This window comes from Toxorhynchites rutilus, chromosome 2 (genome assembly GCF_029784135.1).
Source record: "Toxorhynchites rutilus septentrionalis strain SRP chromosome 2, ASM2978413v1, whole genome shotgun sequence".
NCBI lineage: Eukaryota > Metazoa > Arthropoda > Insecta > Diptera > Culicidae > Toxorhynchites > Toxorhynchites rutilus.
This window is the reverse complement of record NC_073745.1, coordinates 231,334,989-231,359,265: the sequence shown is the minus strand read 5'-3', so window position 1 is coordinate 231,359,265 and position 24,277 is coordinate 231,334,989. Positions and strand designations below refer to the sequence as shown.

The following is a 24,277-nucleotide window of genomic DNA, read 5'->3' as shown; positions in this document are numbered from 1 at the left end:
AACAACCAAGGGGAATAGCGCAAAAAGAATTTTGCGAAGTACACTTGGATAGTAAGAAAGCTGTCGCGTATAAGTATTGCATATCCTCTGAGAAAAATTCTCACGACCTTTCTGTGCCCGAAACAACAAAGGTCGCTTATTCTGCTCGTTTTGTGTTTTATGTTTCCCCTCGAGTTTTGAACGCTAGCGAATATTTCACTTGAAGTGCAACTGGCATTGCAATTATCACAACCATCCGATCCATGGCAGAGCAGGAGAAGCATGCAAATGATTATAGGTTGTTTCTAGCCAACTTTTTACTGTTGAGTTAGTTATGAAATTTCGACGTTTTCGCAAATCATATCCGAACTGATAAACCAACAAATTAAAAGAAAAAAAGATTGCGTAGTCCTACGTCCAAGTGGTCGTGTCTCGGATGCAATCCCTCGGTTTTTTCTTCTTAATAGAACACTAGAGTCACTAACGTTTCTCGTTTGTTTGTAGAATGACAATGCTAACCGTCATTTCCGACAGCATAAATATCAAACACACTTTCGTTCAAATCTTTTCATTTGTTCTATTTTATCGATAACATTCGATTAATTTTATAGATCGGTAAAATATTCAAAATTTTTTTTCTGTATTTAACAACCAAAATGTGCACTAGGAAAAATTGATATTGTGGCAGGATGTTTGCCAGGTGAATTAGTTGTTTATAAGAAATTGTTTGATTTTCGGATAATAAAAAATCACCTTCGCATTTATCACTGATGTGTTTTTATTTAGTACTTACTTAATTTGGAGCACACTACTTTTTCTGGCCAATTTAATGGTGTTTCTCTCAAACGCTTAATTTAATAGAAGATGAAATTTAAAAAAAAAAGAATACGAAATTTTTTTCTTTTGGCAGATAATTACATAAAGTTGAGTTTTCTTGTGCTCGAATATTTTCCCACCTAGACCCTAAAACAGAACAGAGCACTCTTTCATAGGAAAGAGTGCTCTGTTCTCGCATCCGCTATTGCCATAATGCTTATTGGCCTATTACCGGTACTCTTTCTTTGAAATACAATAAATTATTTTGCTAGAATTCCTCCAGTCATTTCGTCTGGAAGAGAAAAGCGACGTTTGCTTTTTGTTTTTTTACTCATACTAAGCTAAAATGTTCCAAGAGATGTCGGATAATGGAAGAATAGTTAAAAATGTGGGGTCATTGTCCACCATTTAGCGAATCCGAACGTTATTAGCCAAAAATGAGGAAACACATAATCGCACCCTAGAAAAACGGAAACTCCCTCAAACATCCCAACCCTAATAACCTCCGTATCTGTCGTCATACGCATTTTCATCATGTGGCATCGCATTATAGCGAGCACCGTTTTCGCCGGTTCGCGTTCGCGGGGCACCACCACCACCACCACCATTTTCCTCCTCGTGATCGTGAGGTCGATATTTTTCCTCCTCCCCGTCTTCGTTTTTGACCTGGGCAGGATAGTGCGGATACTGGGCGCTGTAATCGGGATAATCTGCAATGAAGACGTGAAGAAGAGGTTATGAATTATTTAACCAAATCGAAAATAATTGAAACATTTTTGATAATGTGATAATATAATGATATTTTCAGCTAGAATCATTTTCAATTGATTCATTTAGTTGTTAAAGTTGATGTAATTCGGTATATTCTATACGCATGCTGAACCATTTTCCTCTGTTCATTTACTTCTATTGTGAAGGATGTATCTGTTCATCATTTCAATTCACTCTAATGGATTGTTCCGGACAGTCTTCCGAAAGAAGTTGAATTAAAGGTGTATGTTATCGGAAATAGCTTTCGAGTTTTTTAAACACAGTACACTGGGTTCTTTCTTTTACGCAATATTTTCCTTGATTTTTTTTCACGCGATTATCTCGAAATTACGCGATTTGCCTATCGTCGCCTCGTTGGGAATAGGAATTCTGCGAGAACGTGTGCGAATGTGATTGTGACGAGCGCGCGCCGATGAAGCGGCAATCTTTTTTACGCGATTCTCTCGAAATTACTCGATTTTTTTTCAGTTGCTTAAAAAAGAATTCAGTGTACTCTTGTAATATCGACGAAAACAGTGAATGTAATGGCACCCAAAGGAGGAGTAAAAGAAATCGGTGTTTTCGAAGATAATTTTTTATGCCAAATGTCTTAAAATTGCATGGATGATAGTTACGCTGGAATGGTATTAGGTATGAAAGCTATTTAGTCATGATGAAGCGGGAACTTAGAATGACCAAGGAGAAAACAGAAGATGCAAGGGGCATGGTAAATAATACTGTAAAAACTTTTATGGATGGCCTAAAAAAATAGAATATTTTTGGAAAACTTTGAAAGAAAATGAGAAAATTCGGGTAAATTGAATTCCAATATGTTTTGCAGTGACATCGTAGAAGGCGTTGAAATTGAAATTCAGGTTGACGAAATTGGTATTCGTGTTCCGTTGATTTGAAGCCGAAATTGTAATGACCCATTCCAGCGTGACGTGGCAACGGTTTGACTCACTAAAAACAGGGTTTTTCTCGTTTTCATGTATAAATCACACGATTTCCCAATGGTCAACAATTTTAAAGTGAAATTGAGAAAATTTCCCACAAGAATCTTCAGTTGGAGAATATTTTGTAGTTGAATTCGCTTGTTGCCAGCCCAGGCATTTTGTGACGTGACAACACCTGTATTTTTGCGGGTTCCGACTCTTGAACATTAATGTTGTATTTTCAGTTCCGTTTCAAAACATACAAATAAACTTTGTTCTATGATTTGTCAATGAAAGATGAACGTAGATTCCTGTATACTCAGTTTTTTCAAAAAACTCGCAAGAGCATGCATTTTGTGACGTGACAACGCGCTCTGTGCGAATAAACAGTCTGCACGAAGCGTTGTCACGTCAAACAATTAATAAGTTGTATTAAATACGAATTCCACCGTATTGTAGCAAGCAATCTACCGTTTTTTATGTTTTTTTTTATTACTCTGAATACTTCTTACGTTCCTCTGAGATCTCCCCTTCCCCTTCCAAAAGTCCATCCTATAAGGGAAGGTGGTCCTAACGCAACCGGTGGTCCTAAACCTACCCTCCTTTGTATCTCAGGAACGGTGCTTCCTACTGAATTTTCAATAGTGTCAAAGGAAAGGTGTCATAACGCTGACAATTTGATAATATGATGGCTTTTTTCTGGCTCTCTTCATTCTAGCGTTTTAGCGCCATTTTACGTTTTCATTTCTTCAAAAACAGAGAAGAAATATAGAAGAAATATATTCGACCTGTGTGCAAAATGAGTTCTATGTTCTTTTAGATTATGAAACATTGCGAAACAAGACAATTTGAATTGTTTATGGTATGTTCATCAAAATAAGCTATATAAATTGAATCTACCTGTTACCTGTAATACACGCTATGTCTTTATTTGGGAAAAATCGTGGTGGTCCTAAACCGACCTCCAGTTTTTATATCGTGATTGTTTAACACGTTCACTCTGGCGCTTACCATCAATGGCTAGCAGAATCTTGGTTCATCAAGTGGCGCTCACTACGGGTGGAACGCATTTGATTTTGCTATCAGAAACTTTTGATAAAAAAAATGTTGTATGCATCCGCGCACATACCTGTGCAAGTGCGTTTATGTATGCGTGTTGAAGATGACATTGACTTCGATCGTTGATCGTTGATGTTTGCGTGTGTATTTGTATGTACACTTTCTTTGTATAACTCCACACACGTTGCTCTAAGGCTAAGGCTTTGTATTCCTCCTCGCGCACCCATGGATATATGCCAACATTACCGTTCACGATCGTATTGTTGAATTTCATGCTATTACCGGTTTTTATATCCGTTTTAACGTCACCATCCTCGATTCCAAAATGGCATCGGAATACGATATTCGATTTCCGCTGGTAAGCCCATATCGTATGGGGTTCCCATATTTTTTTTAGCATTCAATACTACCATCAGCAAACCGGAAGTTGAAATAAGATTATATCTTATATTATGGAATCTACGTTCATATATTGTTGATAAAACATAGGAGAAAGATTATTTGTATGTTTCGAAACGGATCAGTAATTAATTAAATTAATCATTAATGTTCAACAGTCCAATTCAGGTGTTGCCACGTCACAAAAGTGATGGATTGAGAACAAGCCAATCTAACTATAAAATACTCTCCAACTGATGATTATTGTTGGAAATTTTCTTAATTTTACTATAACATCGTTTAATTTTGTGTGCATTATTCATGGAAACGCAAAAAAAGTTTTTGTAATGAGTCAAAATGATGTTACGTCACACTGGGATGGATCGTATACTTTCGCGACGTGACAACAACTTCTGGAGACAGTTGATACTCCTCTATTTGTGGACCGATCTTAACCAAATTTTGTGGGTTGTTGATCTTCATTGTTTGCTCAGAGAATCCCAAGTATAAAAATGTTTGAACCTATGTACATCTGATAAAGTAAAAAAATGCTTTTTTTTTATGACGTGACAACGCTTCAAAATACCTGTTTTTCAAATGCTTGTTTCTCATAAACTACAAAATGAAACGTAGGTCTACCTACGGCTCTTCAAACAAGCATTTAATCAACCATTCAATTGTATATAGACATTGCAAGCAAGAGCAAGTCCACGTATAATAATCGAAAATTAATACAACATTATTGAAATGCATAAGGGATGACGTGACGGAAAATTGGATGATATTATATTGCAGATTCCATTGCCGAGAGTTGATGCAAACTGTTATGGTTTCTGAAAACCCGAAAAAACAAAGCCTAATCGTCGCATATTTATATGCTCCGCCGTCGTACTCTATTTTTGCCCAGCCTTATTTTTTTATGTTTGCTCAATGTGATGATCTGATTCACAATATTTCTTGTGTATCGCCAAATCATAAAACTGTTCTAGTTAATAACTATTCTTACAGCAAATGGATTTCGATTTTTGCATACCAATAATCAGATGTTCTCTATGATTTGTCTGATATGTTATACATTACGGTTCCCAAATCGGTAATTTGAATTGGTGAAAATTGGTAGCATTTCCCCATACATTTATTCTGTGCATTTCTGTGTCCATTACATTAGTAATCACATTTGTCAATCATATTGATGCTGCACGATGACAAATCTCAACACACCACATCCAACACAACACAAACTCTCATGCAACACCTCATGTGTATCGAAACATACCGTCACGCAACATCATCACTACACAAGAGTGAATCATTGGTGATGGAGGAGCATCACCAATACACCAACAGTAGAGAGAGCGAGCGACAAGCTAGCGAGTAGCAGATAGACACACGACTTCTAGCGGAACCATTGTCGGCAATGGTGGAAAAAAAGGTCACGGGAGCTGGCTTAAGAAAAAACCATTGAAGGCTGTTGGTAAAAGTGCTGGTGAAAAAACAGTAAGTGGGTTATATCTATGGTATAACCGCAAGGGTGACATAGGACTATCGTTGACTTAGAGATCATTTGTTTGAAGTTGAATCTGAATTCATTCTGAATGAATATTTGGGGAACTTCGAAAACGAGAGCGTTACGTTAGAGGTACAAGGTTTTATGCATCCAATATTGGATACGAAAATATCCTACTGATGGGGAAGAATAATCTTCAGAAGCTATTCTGTTAATTGCGATTGATTGAAAAATCACAAAACCAAATGTATTTGGTCACAGTGTTACATGGATAGAAAACATTAAAATAAACTCTTTCACATGAATGTAATTTCAAATTCCCAGAGGAACTGGCAGATTATTTTCAGTAACGATTAGATATTTCCACATTTTTCTCGATACTGGAAGCCCACCAGTGGTTAATGCTAACTCGATAACCATTTGTTAATAGCACTTGATTGAAACATATTTGGTCACAGTGTTACATGGATAGAAAACATTCAAATAAACTCTTTCACATGAATGTATTTTTAAATTCCCAGAGGAACTGGCAGATTATTTTCCGGATCTTTCTCGATGCTGAATGGCATCCAAACGGAAAGAATTCCGCGCGTGTATGTGTGTGTGTGTGTGTGTGTGTAGCGGCTGCTTTGAGATCTTCCCGGGGAACCGTTTGTGGCATCACTCTCCTCCTGATGGATTCCCTTCTGACCTAAGGTGCACAAACATGCTCTTGGTGACACCGTTCATTCGCGCTTTCATGATAAACGAAGAGCTTCACCTCAACAGCGACAACATGCTTCAATCGCTGTTCAATTAGAACTGAGTGGATTTCCGAGCGGCGCTCGCTTATATACCGATTGGTGATTTCAATAGCCTGTTTTGAAAGCAATTTTAAGACTATTGAAACAAGTTTTTGGATCAAAAAGTAACAAGTATAGAACGCGTAGACATTTTATCTTTCGAATGAAGTGTTTATCATACCATTTCGTTCAGTTGTCTAGGAGCTATTAACGCTCAAAATCTCGGTCTCCGGCGTAACACTTTCGTTTTCGAAACTTTGATTCTACACCCCGGTATAGAAATGAAAGACGTAGTCCTACGTCAAAACCGATCCGAGTGGAAGAATAAGGTTGGTTGGTGGCAATCGTGGTAGCAGAAGGATCGAGGATTAAATACTGTGGTTGCTGCTGATGTTGCTGCAAAGTTATGTCAATCTGCGGATTACGGATGATGGTGGAAATTCGACTGGAATGCAATCCTTGCTGATTTTGGGGAATTGCGGTTTTGCTTGTCGGCAAGATTGCCGCGGTTGACGGAGATTTTTTTGAAGGAGGCTATTTGATGGTGGTGAACGCCGCGATCGTAGTGCTGGTTTCGGTGGTGCAGTAAGGTGTGACTTCCTTTTCATGAGGAATTACCGGTGTCACATGACCGAAGGAAGGCCGTTCTTGTGAAGAAGATTAAAGAAAAAAACGTGATGGGGACGCCAAAAAGGAGTGAGTTTGCAAAAGTGCAGGAGAAAGTCAGTCTGTGAATTTGAAGGGTTTACCGCGAAGAGAATTCCGTGGAACCCAGTGTCGTGACGTGTATTAGTTGTGGCCTGATTTAGTGGGCAGGTCTTGCCGATTCGAAAAAAAAAGAAAATTTTGAGAAACAGTGTTAGATTTCGCTAAGCGCCATAAGAAGCGGCACACGTGGTGGTCGTTTCCGGTCGAAAAGGAATAAGAAGTAGAGGAGAAGAGCGGCTGTGAGAAAAATATCGAAGATAGAGCGCGCCAGAAGGAGGCGGCCAACGGAAGAGCGGGACGCGCACGCTCCGAGAGAGGCCGCGACAACCAACGGGAGAGCTGCCCGCATCGGAAATAAGGTGAGTGTGTGTGCATGAGAGAGAGAGGGAGTGCATGTTCGTGTTGTGGTGTTGAGGTATGCGTAACGGCGTGAGTTACAGGCAACTCCTGGCATGATGGCGGCACATTGAGCAGCCCCCCTATGTCATGCAGAATAATTAAAGGGTGGAACGACCTAAAAGGGAAATAAGATCAGTTTCGCAACAAAGGAGCAAATAATGAAGCAACAGTGAAGCACAATTTTATTATCCTACTGCGAATTAGCCGCGCGTAAATCGCACGCTCGAAATGCAAATATAGTGTTCGCTCTACAGACACAGTGGAGAACAACATAACAAGATGCAACTTAAGCTCCACCCGTTTACAACTTATTTGGTACTAGCTGACGCGGCAAACTTCGTCCCGCCCAAAATTTATTTTTCGTTATCACATTCACGTTTTCTTACTAAGCGCACATTCATGGGTCCAATCGCAGAACTGTTCATTGATTGATATTCTAATCTACCCTTTAAAACTACCTTTTACTATAAAATTCCTTGTACTTCTACAAAAACACTTCATTATAATATGAGATTATTCTACAATTCTCGAAGATTTTTTCAGCCACTTGCAAATAACATGTTTCTCCGTTACATGGAATAAATGTTTGATACAGAAAATATGATAGAATAAAGACAGTCCTAAATCGGACAATTCCTTTCTCGCGTGTTGCTATTATCAACACATTCGGTAATATGTGCATTATTTTTATGAGACCCCCTCTCCTTTCCAGAGGAGAAAGGGGTGTCATACCATCAAAGAAACATTTCTCGTACTCAAAAACCCCCACATCCCAAATTTGGCTCCTTTTGCTTGATCAATTCTCGAGTTATGCAGCAGTTTGTGTTTAATTGTGTATGCCAACCCCCTTATTCTTAGAGAGGGGCTAGTTCTGTCAAATCACCATAAAAAAATTTATTGCACCCTAAAACCTTAATATGCCTAATATGGTTTCATTTGCTTGATTAATTCTCGAGTAATGCAGAAATTTGTGTTTTATCTGTATGGTAGCCCCCCTCAGAGAGGGGGAAGGGGTCTCGAACTATCATAAGAACCTTCTCTGACCCCAAAAACCCCTACATACCAATTTTCATCTCGATCGGGATCGGTATAAATGGATTTCTGTCTGTCTGTCCGATTCTTATGGACTCGGAAACTACTGAACCGATCGACATGAAAATTGGTATGTAGGGGTTTTTGGGGTCAGAGAAGGTTCTTATGATAGTTCGAGACCCCTTCCCCCTCTCTGAGGGGGGCTACCATACAGATAAAACACAAATTTCTGCATTACTCGCAACTGGTATATATATATATATATATATATATATATATATATATATATATATATATATATATATATATATATATATATATATATATATATATAGAAGATGACATCTCCATTCATTGCTGTAATTGTCAGAGACTTAGATACTACTAATGAGTTCAAGCTACAAAACTAATAGCCCTGGAGTCTCATTTGCCACTGTGAGCTTAATATAGCAATCATTCAACTAAAGAATTACGATATCAAAGTCAAGGATATAGAACTTCCATCCCAAACTTGTAACTACCGATTGCTGATAATAGGATAAGTAAACAGAAAAGAAACTAAGATGAACTTACCATCCAAGGGTTCCTCCTTGATTTTAATCTCTCCCTCGCGGAACTCTGGCTTACGCTCCTTGCGCTCCCGATCTCGGTCCTTGTCTCGCTTGTCGCGTTTCTTTTCGGCGCGGTCGCGATCGCGATCCCGTGACCGGCTACGCGAACGCCTTCGCTTCTTGTCCCGCTCACGGTCACGATCGCGATCCCGCTGTTCCCGGTCACGATCGCGCTCGCGATCTCTCTCACGACTACGTTCCCGCTCTTTCTCCCAGCGCTCCTTACGCTCGGGTTCTTCGTGTTCCCGTTCTCGGCTGTGTCGTCGGCGTCGTTCCTTTGAACGACTCCGCCGACGACGGTCGCGTTCGCGAGATCGTGAACGACGCCGTTCGAATCCTGTAAATAGAGGTGAATGTAATATCGCGTTATAGTGCGTGAAACCTGACGTCTCGATCGCAAACACTTACTTGGCTCGAACCGTTCACGCCGATCGCGATCCTCTCGCTCGCGCTCCAGCCGATAGCGCTCCCGTTCGCGCTCGTTGTCCTCTCTGCCCGAGTGCTTAATGTTCACATCGGCTCCACCTCGGCGTGTTCCACCGAGCCCGCCACCGAGACGCCTCGGAAGCCACCCTTTCACGGTTCGGGCTCGCTCGACATCAACCAGCACTCGTTTACCATCGATTTTCTTACCATCGGCATGCTTGTAAGCGGCTGTTTAATGTTTTCGGTTTTTGGTGTGCAATTTGTTTGCGATGATTTTTTTTCGCAGAAAAAACAACGATGGACAGTCAATTGCAGGGAGAAAATTTTTAAAATAATGAATCACGAATTTGTTGATAGAAGAACTATGAAATATGTTTTGAGAATTTTACAGGGGATAATACATTCCGAAATTTGAATCTCCATTGAATGTAAATTGTTGAAACAAGTACAAATCTTCCAGTCGTTCATCGTTCAAATCGGGGTTTATTTTCGTATTCTACTAGGCATGACCTAAAGCTTGACCAAGGTGAAATACTTATTCCGACAGGAGAAAAGCAACGTCATATCAAAATTTTCGGGTTCCAAATCCTAATGCTAATATTCAAACGTGTTCAGCACTTGACAGCCAGACATGACCAACATTATTACTCGTCACTGCTTTCGAATATCGATTTGGTTATCGGGAATTACATTTGTAATAATACCTACCAAGGCAACTGGTAATATTACTTACGAAGGAAGAGCATACGAAATGTCAGGATGTTTTTTGGTGTCTTGATAAGTTGGTCTCTATAGTCAACGCTATACACTCCGATCCAGATTCACTAACCCATCGTTTACCTGGTGCGCACAATACTTACGTTCAAAGGATGAGCGCAATTGAAAATTAAATAGTTACACATAACTTACTCAACGGGGCGTCCAGAGTTCGTACTCTTACACATTAAATATGGGGCATTTAATTTATAGTCAAAGTAGATTGAAAATTGAAGTTAATTTTACCATCCACTGCTATTTTGAGTTGGCACTTAAAACTCGGGTGTACCTACGACCACCCCCAGGGAGTGCACATTTACTGCACTACTGCAGGGTACTCTGCAGTACCAGCTAAACATGTTTCTGCCGCTTCATGTTACCTTTTGTGAGTTCCATCGCAGAATGAGAAAACGCTCGTGATCAAATGGTGTAATGGCGAAGGTGAGCAGCCGCATTGTGGTACTCACAATCTACAGCAAGGTGAAGTCGAAGGTACGACGGCGCTTTCAAATTGGGTAGAACCTTGAGTAGGTAACATGATGAACCTCAAGCTTAATTGATTTGTGAAAACTAGCCTGTTTTTCGGACTTACACTCAAATCGTTTGGACTCCATCCCAAATTCATCGCAAAATCTACACGAGAGCACAATGAAAAACTCTCTTTAGTTCAATAAACCGCGTATAAACATTAAATCCAGCCACAAATTTATTAAGATTTGGAAATAAACAGACATCAAGTTTCATGAATGTGAAGTATTTTCTAAAATAAATTGTTAGAACCTTAAATATCGATAACCAAAGCGTTTTTACCAACAACTTTATTGTCATAAGATTTTTTTTTCTCTCTAAAAGCCGGTCTTTTTTATCTTTATCTACACTTTTTCTAACGAACAATTTACTCTCCGGAACACTTTTTATAGCTGTATTCGGAAATTGTCTTCAGTTCACGCATCGAATTCGTTTTTATGTCTTCAATGCTGTCAAAACGGGTCTAACGAAGCGGTAATTTGAGTTTCGGAGTTAGGAAAAAGTCACACTCACTCTCACGCTGTCAGCGATTATGCGTTGGATGGACGTGGGATCAGAATTTGACGCCAGCCATCGTCTTCAGCCATTTGATTGCGATGATTTTTTTTTTGTAGAAAACTGAGCTCTTTTGGCACTAGTCGTGCTGCAATTTTTCTCATGCCCAAAACTTCAACCAAAATATGACAAATTCTCAAATTTCTCATTACTCAAACTTGTATGACGTTTTCCGAGCACCATTCTTTTTATTTTGTCAATGTTTTCATCAGCTGAAGAGGGCGATGATCGTTCTTGACGTGGCAAATCGTTCGTCTCTGCTCGGCCGTCTTTAAATGCCTCCCCAGCAAACAACGCGGAATGGTGCCGCGCAACATTGATTGAATGGTGCTGCGCAACATTTGTGGCTTTTGTTCATTTTGTGGGCAGTAAGGTTTGGTATGCTTGAAAATGGTTTCATGTAATTTCGAAATTGTACAAAATTCGATTGCAACGGTTCTTGGTTGAATACCTTGTCAAAATGACTGTAATGGGTATTACATGGCCAACGGGATCTATACACTCTTATCTGATTATAAGCGAAAGCTGAAGATATAATTCCTAAAAATTAAATTTCTACAGCGTTTTTTCTGTGATGCAATTTGATGTGACACACCCTTTAATTCAAATGAAAAAATTGAAATTTCATTGGCTCCAAAAAAAATTGCCAAAAGGCTTCATCATTTTCGTAAATTTCTTAAAAATTTCAAATGGTTCCTAAGACCAGATGGGTCAGTTCCAAAACTCCGTCACCTCATAATATTCTGATAGGATAATGTGTGTCTAATTCGAATGAAAAAATGTCATTTAATCGGCTACGAAAAATAGTTACCATAGGACTTAACAATTTCCGTGATTTTTTTGAAATTTCAGAAGGTTCCTATGATCAGATAGGTCAGTTCTGTGACTCTACCACCGCAGAAAAATCTCGTGGATAGCGTGTGTCTAATTCAAATAAAAAAATAACATTCCATCGACTGCAAAAAATAGTTGCCATAGGACTCGACTTTTTTCGTAAACTTCTTGAATTCTTGAAAAGTTCCTATGATCATGTAAGTGAAGATGAAGGTGATTATCAGTCATTAAGGTGAACTAGATGGGTTATAGAAACCATTTGAAATGACCTCAGAAGGTGACCTACGATCTCAGAATATTCTCGGGAGAAGGGTTCAGTTGTTATTAGAAGTCATTGGTATTTTGGTATTGATATATTCACCGACATGCAAGTGACATTGTCTTCGATTTTACAGATCCAACAACGATTTTACAGTTTTACCCGTAATCCGTACGAACACGTGCTCAAGACTATCAACCATTCCTCGGTGCATAAACAAGAATCGAAAACTTTCCTGACAGCAATTAATATGCCTCCTCCTACTTTACGCAAGCAAAACAAAACAATGCCAGCAGGAGGAAACTACATGTTTCGTTTCCTTTTCTTCAATTGTTCTATAGAGCTCCCAAGATAATCGCGCCAGAGATAGCGCATTAGACGAAGAAATAAAAGTAAATATTTATTGCCGGCAATTAGCTAGATGTTTCCCACTTTGAGCTTTTCCGTGGGAAGCATGTTTTGATAAGACCCAAAGCGAGGGCGCTGTATGGGCCACTCGAGGAGTGATAAAAATTGTCCTGCTTAAATTTCGCCTTTTATCGCACATGGAATGATCGCGAAGGGCAGAGAGGGGTTAGGGCAAAGAAACAAAAAAAATGTTTATTTAGGATCCCACGCGAGTGGCGTAGTGGAGGATAAGAACAGGAAAATATAGATAGGGATTCCTATGCTGACAATCAGCAAATAGTTAGGTCGTAAAATCTTCACCAAATTGAGCCCCTTCATGGATAGAGAGTGCTCCCTTGGCCGAGTGGTTAGCGTCATAACTAACATGCCGGGTGTTCGGGTTCGATTCCCGTTCTGGTCGGGGGATTTTTTCGTCAAAGAAATTTCCTCCGACTTGCACTGTGATCACGCGTATTCTAGAGCTTGCCACTCAGAATGCATTCAAGGCGTTTTATTTGGCATAGAAATCTCAACTAAGTACTAATAAAAATGACGCAAGTAATACTACGTTGAGACGGCGAAGTTCCTCTAGGAACGTTAGTGCCATTGAAGAAGATGAAGAAGAAGAAGATGGATAGAGAAGGATGGAAATCGCGGGGTGAATGTAGCAAATACGCAGGCCGATAACCGATGCCGTTTCGTCTATCTGAGTAGGAAAAGGAGATCTTTTTTCTCCCTTTTAATTTTAAACCAGAGTAAGAATTCGTGTGTATATAGTCCGGATTTTTACTCAATAAGTTAGTTCAATTTGGTAAGACAAACCAAAAGGTTCATTACAGCAAGGAAATAAACAGTCAATTTCGGATGGACCATTCTGGAGCCGTCGGATTCTGAAGGGTTAGTGGCTGCCCTAGTCGGGATTCGCTGAAGCCTAGGAGCTCTTATGGTAGCCCTTAAGGTAGTATTCTAGTGTAGAAATTTGAAAAAAAAAATTTCCTTCATATTTCTGTAGTTTAGGCATTCAAGAATATTCCCTAGAAAGGACTCATCGAAAATTCCATTATTTACCGAGTCGGAGCCATTTTAGTGATGCATTGATAACAATGAACATAAAACGCGTTTTTCTCGAAACTAGTTTTTTCAAGCTGGCATACACGATATCTCAAGTTCTACTGAACCGATTCATGTCGAATTTAATGGAATACAATCTTAAAGCACTCTCTAACGCATGAACCTCCATAATTGATATTTTTGAAATTTTAATATTTTTAAAAAATCCGGAAACGTAAGAAAAAAACGTTTCATACCGCATTTTGTTTTTCAAACGGCCACCATTTTGTCAAAAAAGATGTTTTCGACTTGTCCGAGGTTCATGTACACTAGAATACCCCCTTAATGCAAGATTTCGAAAAGTAAAAAGTAACAAAGTAATATTCGTGTACGATACGAAAAAATCTAGCTCACCTGTAGTATTTGTCAAACACAGTTGAACTCAAACATCGATACATGCATACGTGATACATGAGAGAGAGAAACGAATTCATTTTGGGGGAAGTCACTACAATATTTATAGAAGTTCATTTGACGGGGAAGAATGAAATGCGATAGTCCTAGAGTGAGATACCAACTCAACGCCCGAATGACTGTTGAGTCATGTTGACGGAGAAACTGCTGGGAGAAGCCAAAACTCATTTCCAATTGAATACGAAGGCGAATTTTCTTATAGTCCGCTAACTATCCTCAATTGAATATGACTTTGTCGAGCCCTACTTTTAACTATATCATCCAATCTTTTGAATGTTTTCAATCCTTAAACAGCTTCTTCATATTGTCACGCATCACCAACGCAATTGAATTTTTGTATCGATTAGAAAATAATCTCTGAAACATGCATGTCATTTTGAAAATACAATTTATGGTTCTGTGGAATCTCACCTACAATTCAAGAATGAAGTGACAGAGCTTTGGTAAGACTTCGAAATTTGGTCAGCGCGTTCGCACAATATTGAAAATACGAACCTCTTGTGATATCATAGAAAAATCGGCATTTTTTGCTGGTATTGCCGAACGACATTTTGTCTTCGTTTCAAGCAAACATTATCAATAATTTGATCAATCTCGTGGCATACGTCATGGAATTAATGATTCGATGGAATACATAAGATATGGATTAGATCGATAGTTGAAATTCCTGTTTACCTGGTTTTCGAGCATTAACCCTAGACAGGTTATATAGCTATATTGGATTTGACAATACTATTATGATGTAGAACTGCCCTAATTTTCGATTGTAATTCGTATTCCTTTATTCCTAGCTGCGACTCTCTTGGATAATTCATATATGCATACAGTAGTCGACCTTTCCGATATCCGTCAACAAAAAGGAGAAGACCTTCCCTCACGAAATGGTAGGAACCACTTTGCGGGATTGTGAAACCAACAATCGGACTACATCCCGCGCATTACACATTTGATCACTGTGCACCGACACAGGAAATCGTACAAGGAAAAAAAACTATTTTCGCTATCAGAGTAAAACCATGCTTGTCTCTCAATTCCGATGATCATGATGATCCATGATTGTATGGTTGGTTGCTCGGAATTACGGTGTTACGTAACCTGTCTTACCACACTCATACAAACCTAACCCTTATTGGGAGCATTCCACACCGATCCCTACCAATACTCCTGAATTACACACAGCGAGTGAGTGACAGGGCCGAGACAGAGTTCAATCATCTCAATGAAAATAAATCCTTCTTGAATATCTAGAATGGAACCACTGGAAACGGTTTTTTAATAACGGTGTTCACTTGTACAAAAGAAATCAATTCTAGTTAAGAGATATAACCTGGGTGGTAAACACACATTCACTAGTTTTTTTGTTTTGTTTTGCTTTAACCCTGTGCATCCTAATGTTGGTATCGCAAGCGCTTTTGGCTGCCCTCTGTTTGAGGTATTCGATTCGATTCTTTCTCGTGCAAAGCATATGCATTTGGGAAGATGAACTTTTCAAGTAACAGCTGATGGCCACTCCCAGCCACTTAATACTACTGCTGGCCTACAGATGACTGTAGTTGGATAAACAAGAACGAGAAAACGGCATCCGTTAGATACGTTTGAAAACAATATTCTGGTGTGATTTTGCTTCGTGATTTCAACGGTTGGGAGGCTTTTGAAGGGACAAATCGTAACCTATCAGAAAACAACTATGTTCTAGACAACTGCTGTGTTATTCGGAAGAAACCAAAGAAAACCTGATCGAGTGTCCTTTGATTTCTTTTGACCTGACTGACGATTGAAGAATACTAAGCTTTTTACATATACTCACAGTGCATGTCACGTTCATGTTCATACTCAATAAAAGCGTATCCCCTTGGCTTGCCATTGTCCTTATCGTGGATTAGTATGATTTTCTTAATGTTGCCATAGATTTCAAATTCGCGACGCAGTTTAGATTCCGAAGTGTCATAATTCTGTATGAAACATCAATATCATTAATCGATTTCCACCATCATGAAATGTTTACAATTACTTACAATTCGTGCGATAAACAGTGTCTTAAAGGGATCCTCCGTAGCCGCCACCAGCTGATTGGGATCCCAGGTAGCGATTTCTCGTTCAAGTTTATATGCTACTTGTTCCGCTCGTTCACGGCGTCTTCTCTCAATCCGTTCCTCCCTTGTTTCGACTCGTGTTGGTGGCGGAGTGTCTTTCGGATCCTATTTACAAAGGAATAATCAATGCTTTTTTCAAATTTACAACGAACAAAAAAAAACTCACCTCAAACAAGTTCAGGAAAGATCCTACCCCAGCGTAGCCTTGGGACTTCTTTTCATGTGGAAGTTTATCCGGAGGAGGTAAAAATGGAATCGGCTCGCGTGGAGCAAATAATGCCAACAAGTTTGGTGGCAAATACTGCGTCATGATGCACCAAAAACACTGATACTGTGTTTAAATCAGCAGCGCACTTAGTTGTCCTCGTATTAAAACACAATTTCACTCATTCCAAACTTTTTAATGACCGAAAACTGTATTTATCAGTTACGAATTAACCACTACCAAATTATGTACCCAATTTTGATGAGGTATCAAAATGAGGGTAAAAAATTCACTTTCCAAATCGTTCCGGGTAGCATAAACTGACAGAAGTTTACGGCGTTTACTCTAAGTGATTCGAAATAGGTGGGATGACGAGATGCAGGATAAAAACTGGGAATATTTACGGGTTTTGGTTGTGTTAAATTTTGGTTTGAAACGAAAGAGAGAATTTTTATGCCCGACATTTTGCGTTTGTCTTATTTGTATGTTTTGTGTAAATTATTTTGAAAAAAATAGGGAAAATATAAAACGAAATGGAATAGTGTTATCCTTGAGAGTTTACATGATAATTGATGATGTGGAAAACAGCGAGTATTGAAATATGTAACTCATAATTGGGTTATCATTGGTTTTCAGATAAACTTATTCATACTTATATCATAAAATGAATATTCTTCGGGTGACAGTTAACTAACAACTAACAGTTGCGATAAACTATTCCATTGGGCTGAATATTTCAGTGAAATGCATTAAGTAAGAGCCAAATCACGGTGAATTTCATACGAATTCATTAGGGGCTGTCCACATACCACGTGGACAGAAGAAGCACGATTGTAGACACCCCCCCTCCCCCTCCTTGGACAACCGTGGACATTCCTGATACTTATCCCCTGTTGACATTCCTCCATTTTTTTAGAGAGAATAATTGTATTTTCCATGTTCTATTCCATATTATCTATTGGTAAAAATGTTAGCTATTACTATTAAATGGTTTGTTCTATTTTATTTTTATTTTTTACCGAGCTCGGAAAACTTTTTATTTTTTTTCGCGTATAAACCATTTTCATAGGTAGGTAAAATAATAATAGGTATAATAATAATATAATTCTAATACGTGCATTTTCGGCGGGGAAATGTAGCCGATATTGGGCTTACGAATTATGGTTCTGTTTGACATATATGTTTGACTATAGATTGGTAGCATTTACCAAAAAAAAAAATCGTTATATTTACTCATTATTTCTTTATTTGACAAAGTCAAATCAAGGCACCTTGAAGTATATCCTAAGGTGGACCAATATACCAACACCTCACTGCAGCCATATTGGTAGTATAGTGTGTTCTGTTTGTAAACAGAACACAATAGGTTTGTGCAAAACTTCGCAAAACCTCAGTCTGTCCCTTTCACGTATCAAGCAAATAATTTCGCTTCTGCTTTATTCCGTACTGTTGAAATTTGATGAACGTGTATTAATCAAATGGTCGGTGTTAAGTCAGAGGGGACCAAGTGGCAAAATTGAAAATTTCTAGTTATTGATTGCATTAAGTTAAGCATTTCTTAAGCTACACATCACATTTATCAGATTTGGAAAATCACGCGTGTAGCAGGAATAACTTATCGAAATGGTTTGGAATGCTCAACAGAAACCACATATAACATCAAACTCCAAGCTCGTTTTTCTCGAAATCATAAAAATGTGACATTGTTTGCCACTGTTGATAATTGGAGACTGGCAAACAAAATAGTGTTTGTACAAATTTCAAACCTAACCATATCTGTCAAAACTGTCAGATATTTGACCTCCGAACAAATATTATACGGTCACGTTAAGGTCAAGGCGCCTAGAAGTATATCCGAAGGCGCCTAGAAGTATATCCTAAGGTGAGGCCGTTTCGTCACTAAGTTGGTTAGGGGAGCGGTATATGAAAACAGTACGGAAGAAAGCAGAAGGGGAAATATTTGCTTGAGGCGTGAAAGAGACAGACTGATCACGAGCGAGCTTGGCACAAACGTATTGTGTTTTGTTTACAAACAAAACACTGTAGACTTCCAAGATGGATGAAGAGTGGTTTTAGCAAGTTGGCCCACCTTATGATATACTTCTAGGCGCCTTGGTATATCCTGAGGTGATGCAGCTTGCTAAAACCAAGATGCTGAACTATAGGTGTTTCGTTCTTGACACTTTCAGGACATGACGTGAGACGTGTAGCGAGACGTAACTTTCAGAATTATTTACTTTTTGTTTGGGTGTGTGGTTATGATTTCGATATCAACTAGCTTGCAAAGAAAGGCGAAAAGATATACTAAAACATCCTTCTGCACTGTTATGATTCGACAATAAAGCGCAAGCAGCTATTTTGCCAACGAATGCATTTGTCACCAAAAGATACGACTTGTTTTGTAAACAAATTTGTTTTTTCACGAGCAATGGCCGAACAGCAATTTTGACATTGCGGTCCACCTATAGTACAACGCCTTGGCTAAAACCAAGGCGCCTAGAAGTATATCCTAAGGTGGGCCAACTTGCTAAAACCACTCTTCAGCCATCTTGGAAGTCTACTGTTTGTAAACAAAACACAATATGCTATTGCCGAAGCTCGCTCGTGATTAGTCTGTTTCTTTCACGCTTCAAGCAAATAATTCCCCTTCTGCTTTCTTCCGTACTGTTTTCATATACCGCTCCCCTCACCAACTTATACCAGGGACAGACATACAGCTGTACTAGCGTTGTACGTGTACAGCGTTGTACAGGTACCATCGTAGCATGACAGACATACTTTGGTTGTACATTGCACCGCATGTCAAACTGACAATCAAAAATTCGACCAATTTTCACCACATGTTTCAATGAAAAAGTTTTTTATTTAGCGTCTGAAACATCAAACACAACAAACAAGTTTCCAATCTGAGTTATTAACTCAAGAGAAAGTCAATGAAAAGAATATTTACCAAGTGTTTTGATTCAGTTTGTTCATGCTACCCACCACTAACCATTTGTGGCGCTGCGCACAGTACAACTGTAGCCATGTACAGCGGTAAAATAGGTCGGTACAGGTACAGCGATTGTACCGAGTTGCTTGCATGGTTCTAGCGCTGTACATGGTGACAGACATACAATTTTCGAAGTACAACGGTAGTACAGCTGTATGTCTGTCATAAGTATTAGTGACGAAACAGCCTCACCTAGTACTGTGCGCAACGGTACAAAACCCCTCGTCAACGTAAAACGCTTCTGGTTCTTTCCCATTTATATAAATTGTTTATGCGAAACTAACGCTTCACTGTCATTCGTTGTGAATACGTCAGATACAGAGTATATACCTCATTCACAACAGTAATAGCGCGGGAGTACAAAGTTGATCGAAATTTATAAACTAAATCGATTGGTGAATACGATTTTTTCTATTTAGTTGTAAGTAATATTATTCTAAAAATTGAACACAACTAACTAAAAGACAGCTTACAGAACTCAACATTTATACTAAGAAAACGGTTACAAGTAGACGAATAAGTAAGGAAAGGAACATAAATTGTAAGTGAACTATGAATACGAATACGAATTAAAATAAAAATAAAAATATTTCAGCTAAAAGCTTACTCAAAAAAACGAGTTTGCCTTGAGGAATCCGAACCGTCTCTGTAACAAGTACCATAGACCCGTCTTGGCTAAAACCACTCTTCAGTTGGTTAGTGACGGAACGGCCTCACCTTAGGATATACTTCTAGGCGCCTTGGTTAAGGTGAGAATTTTTGTTACAGTGAGCCGAAAAGTTGAGGTTCAGATTCAAAATACATTCAAGTCGTGTTTTTTTTTATGAGAATCTCCACTAAGTACTACTAAAAAGAGTCGTAAGTAATATTACGTTAGGGCGGTCTAGTTCCTCTAGGAACGTTAGTGTCATTGAAGAAAAAGAAGAAGAAGAAGAGGTAGGATTTTGTGAGAACCAGCGTTGCCAACCTTCCTGATTTATCTGGATTATTCATGACTTTTACGGATTATCCAGACATCCAGAATTTTTCATGAAAAATTAACTCTTGTAGCTCAACTTTCGTGAAAGTTGATAACTTTCCAGCAATTACTCAATGACATTCCAAATAAAACATCCTTGGCAAGTAGCAAATTTGATTTGACGCGAGAGTTTTCGAAAATGGAGATTCTGAAGATATTACATCCATGCGCGAAAAAATGGTTGTTTTTATAAGCAGTTGCTCGAAGAGTCCTTAATGAATTTGACGCTCTACGAATATGTTTTGGTTTTGTGATAATTGTAGGTTATTTAGAGTAGGCAAATTGGTATCAAGTTATAACTCGTTGGATGATAAATTTGATCAGCTCTATTATTTGTCATTGGTCTACTCATATATTCTCTTCAACTTATCATATGACAGATAACTAATAATAACTAATAATCCTTAAACTGATGAATAAAACGAACAAGCTCTCGCAATATGTATCAGGTATTTAAAATCATTGAAAAGACGCAATTCAAACATAAAAAATTATAGTAGGTTGTGCGACAAGATGCGACCGCATTGTTGAAGTAGAACTACGCTGTTATTTTATATAAGTCGCTTGTTTATACCTTCGGATATTATTCTATAATTCTGAGAAATTTTCGAAACAACTGCTTAGTAGAATAATCTTTTAAATGGTTTTTCATTGTAGAATCAGTTGACGATAATTGATTGATGATTCATTCTTGCCCTCGCAAAAAACAGGAAGTGGGTTATATCTATGGTATAATCGCAAGGGTGACGTAGGACTATCGTTGATTTAGAGATCATTATGTGAAGTTGAATCTAAATCCATTCTGAATGAATGAATGAATGAATATTTGGGAGACTTCGAAAACGAGAGCGTTACGTTGGAGGCACGAGGTTTTATGCATCCAATATAGGATACGAAAAACCTTGTTCTGAAGAATAATCTTCAGAAGCTAACATGCTAACTGTACTTGATTGACAAATCACAAACCCAAATGTATTTGATCACAGTGTTACATGGAAAGAAAACATTCAAATAAACTCTTTAACATGAATATATTTTGAAAATTCCCAAAGGAACTGGCAGATTATTTTCAGTAACGATTAGATATTTCCACATTTTCCTCGATACTGGAAGCCCACCAGTGGTTAATGCCAACTCGATAACCACCTGTTAATAGCACTTGATTGAAACATATTTGGTCACAGTGTAACATGGATAGAAAACATTCAATTAAACTCTTTCACATGAATATATTTGGAAAATTCCCAGAGGAACTAGCTGATTATTCTCAGTAACGATTAGATATTTCCACATTTTCCTCGATACTGGAAGCCCACCAGTGGTTAATGCCAACTCGATAACCACCTGTTAATAGCCGCGCGTGTATGTGTGTGTAGCGATGTCTTCCCAGGGAACCGTTTGTGGCATCACTCTCCTCCTGATAGATTCCCTTCTGGCATAGGGTGCACAAACAGGCTCTTGGTGACACCGTTCATCCGCGCTTTCATGATAAATAAAGAGCTTCACCGCAACAGCGACAACATGCTCCAATCGCTGTTCAATTAGAACTGAGTGGATTTCCGAGCGCCGCTCGCTTATATACCGATTGGTGATTTCAATAGCCTGTTTTGAAAGCAATTTTAAGACTATTGAAACAAGTTTTTGGATCAAAAAGTAACAAGTATATAACGCGTAGACATTTTATCCTTCGAATGAAGTGTTTATCATACCATTTCGTTCAGTTGTTTAGGAGCTATTAACGCTCAAAATCTCGGTCTCCGGCGTAACGCTTTCGTTTTCGAAACTTTGATTTTACACCCCGGTATAGAAATGAAAGACGTAGTCCTACGTCAACAATACACTAGCTGATCGTATGTCGCAATTTATTTCATGTCAATGCATTGAAAATTTACCTCGAACGCTATTCAGGTGGCCTTTTTCGCAATTGACATAGACTCGGCTACAGTCGATTATATACATGATACACCAGCACCATTATTCCACATCCAGCACCAGCACCATTATTCCACAGGTGGCCTTTTTCGCAATTGACATAGACTCGGCTACAGTCGATTATATACATGTTACACCAGCATCATTATTCCACATCTCATAACTACATCAATATATCTTTGGCAACGAATGGAAACAACAATGACAACACTTGCAAGTATCAAATATCATGCTACATGTTATTTAGTATTGCCTCAGAGCAATCGCACCTCTAGGCATCGTTCGTACAACGTTAACCAAGCGCCAAACAAGCGTTCGCCATAGCATGCTTACGGAACCATATATTGGTGGCTTGAAGCTACTAGGAATACAAATACTTCTCATCATTTTGCGCTATTATCAAAAGAAACGCTCTTGTTAATATTACTGGCCTCAAAAAAAAGTTGCATTACTTTCTCATGCTCGAGAGAAGCGAACCTGTCACCCTTAGTGTAGGAATTTTTGCTACTGGTAAGCGAAACCTAATCACATACAAAACTCCAGAACGACATTTACTTTCTTGGTGACTAAACAAGCGAAATAAACTCTTTTTGTTAATATCAGCAACCTCGAAAACAGTAGCAATGCTTCATTATGATCAATATTAGCGCAAATGTAATCCTAGTTGAAGGTAGTTTTGCGACTGGCACGCGAACCTAAATAACTTTTAACATTCCAGTAAGACATTCAAGATGTTGGTATTCCCCAAATATTTTTTAGAGCATAACCTTAACGCCTGTTTCGCCATAACGTCAGTTTAATGCATTGATGCATTCTCAAAGGCACCAAAGAAGCCGTTCCCATTTCCGACCGACGCGTCGAAATCGCCTATTTTGCTGTTGTTCAACGCGGTGTCACACTCGCGAAGGCTCGGTTCAGTGCGAGCGCTTTTCACTACACCAACATCGCGTGCATCATTAGATGACGCTTGTCTCGAAATTTCATTGCCCCTGGCAATGCGTTCGTTTTTTGCAGGGCTAGAGTCTGCCTCCCTCTTCTTCTTGCTCATCACACACTACGCGAAACGTCCAATTTATGACGCGGGAAGAAAAACACACGATACGAATAAAGAATAACGAACAGAAAAAGCAAACGACGATATCCAAGTTGGTGGGGTCCAATCTTAGATCGAAGTGTAGCGAAAGCAAATTGAACTGGATTGCTCAACAGTCCGATGCCGAATGAAATTTTGCCTCAGCGAGATCCACTGTTTATACTCAAGGCAAATATTCCCCTTCATTCTTTTACTTTTCCTTTGTTCACGGCGACTTCAAATCCTACGATTTCCCCTTCGTTGGTCGTCGATAAGTTGCTCGTTATTGACAGCTCTGTTCGGGAAAGCACACAAATGGACAGAACAAATGTATGGAAAAATGAAAACGCCTAAAGTTTTCATGAATTTTAACCATTTACAAACCAGGGGATTCTAATGTATATCATATTTAACAAATCTTACGGAATTCCCGATTCGTTTAGTATGTAAATCGCTAAAATCCGTTCGCGGCAAAAATAGTTATTAACGTTAACTTTATTTCATAAAAACGTGACCTGTTTTCTGATTTGGCACCCTTAATGAAAGACGTAGTTCTACGTCAAAAAAAAAACAAATTAAATAAAATGTCTATTTAAAAGATATCCAGACAAATGAGCCATTCAACTCATACAAGTGAGCTGATCATTTGGAACAGCCTGAAACGTAATTATCATGGGACGTTGTGGAGCATATGTTTTCTTAACCCTCCTGTACTCGCGTGCAAAATCATAACACGTATA

General features: G+C 38.7%; 1 protein-coding gene across 1 annotated transcript; it reads right to left on the bottom strand.

The window, feature by feature from the left end:
- Positions 1-734: 734 nt before the first annotated feature.
- LOC129767195 (U1 small nuclear ribonucleoprotein 70 kDa-like) lies at positions 735-16,812 on the bottom strand. The gene is made up of 6 exons (XM_055767837.1): positions 16,485-16,812; positions 16,241-16,423; positions 16,033-16,177; positions 9,365-9,610; positions 8,919-9,293; positions 735-1,505 (listed from the first exon to the last, which is right to left on the bottom strand). Exons 1-6 carry the CDS (start codon positions 16,626-16,628, stop codon positions 1,291-1,293), a joined length of 1,308 nt encoding a protein of 435 aa, XP_055623812.1. The 5' UTR covers positions 16,629-16,812; the 3' UTR covers positions 735-1,290.
- Between the last annotated feature and the right edge of the window lie 7,465 nt (positions 16,813-24,277).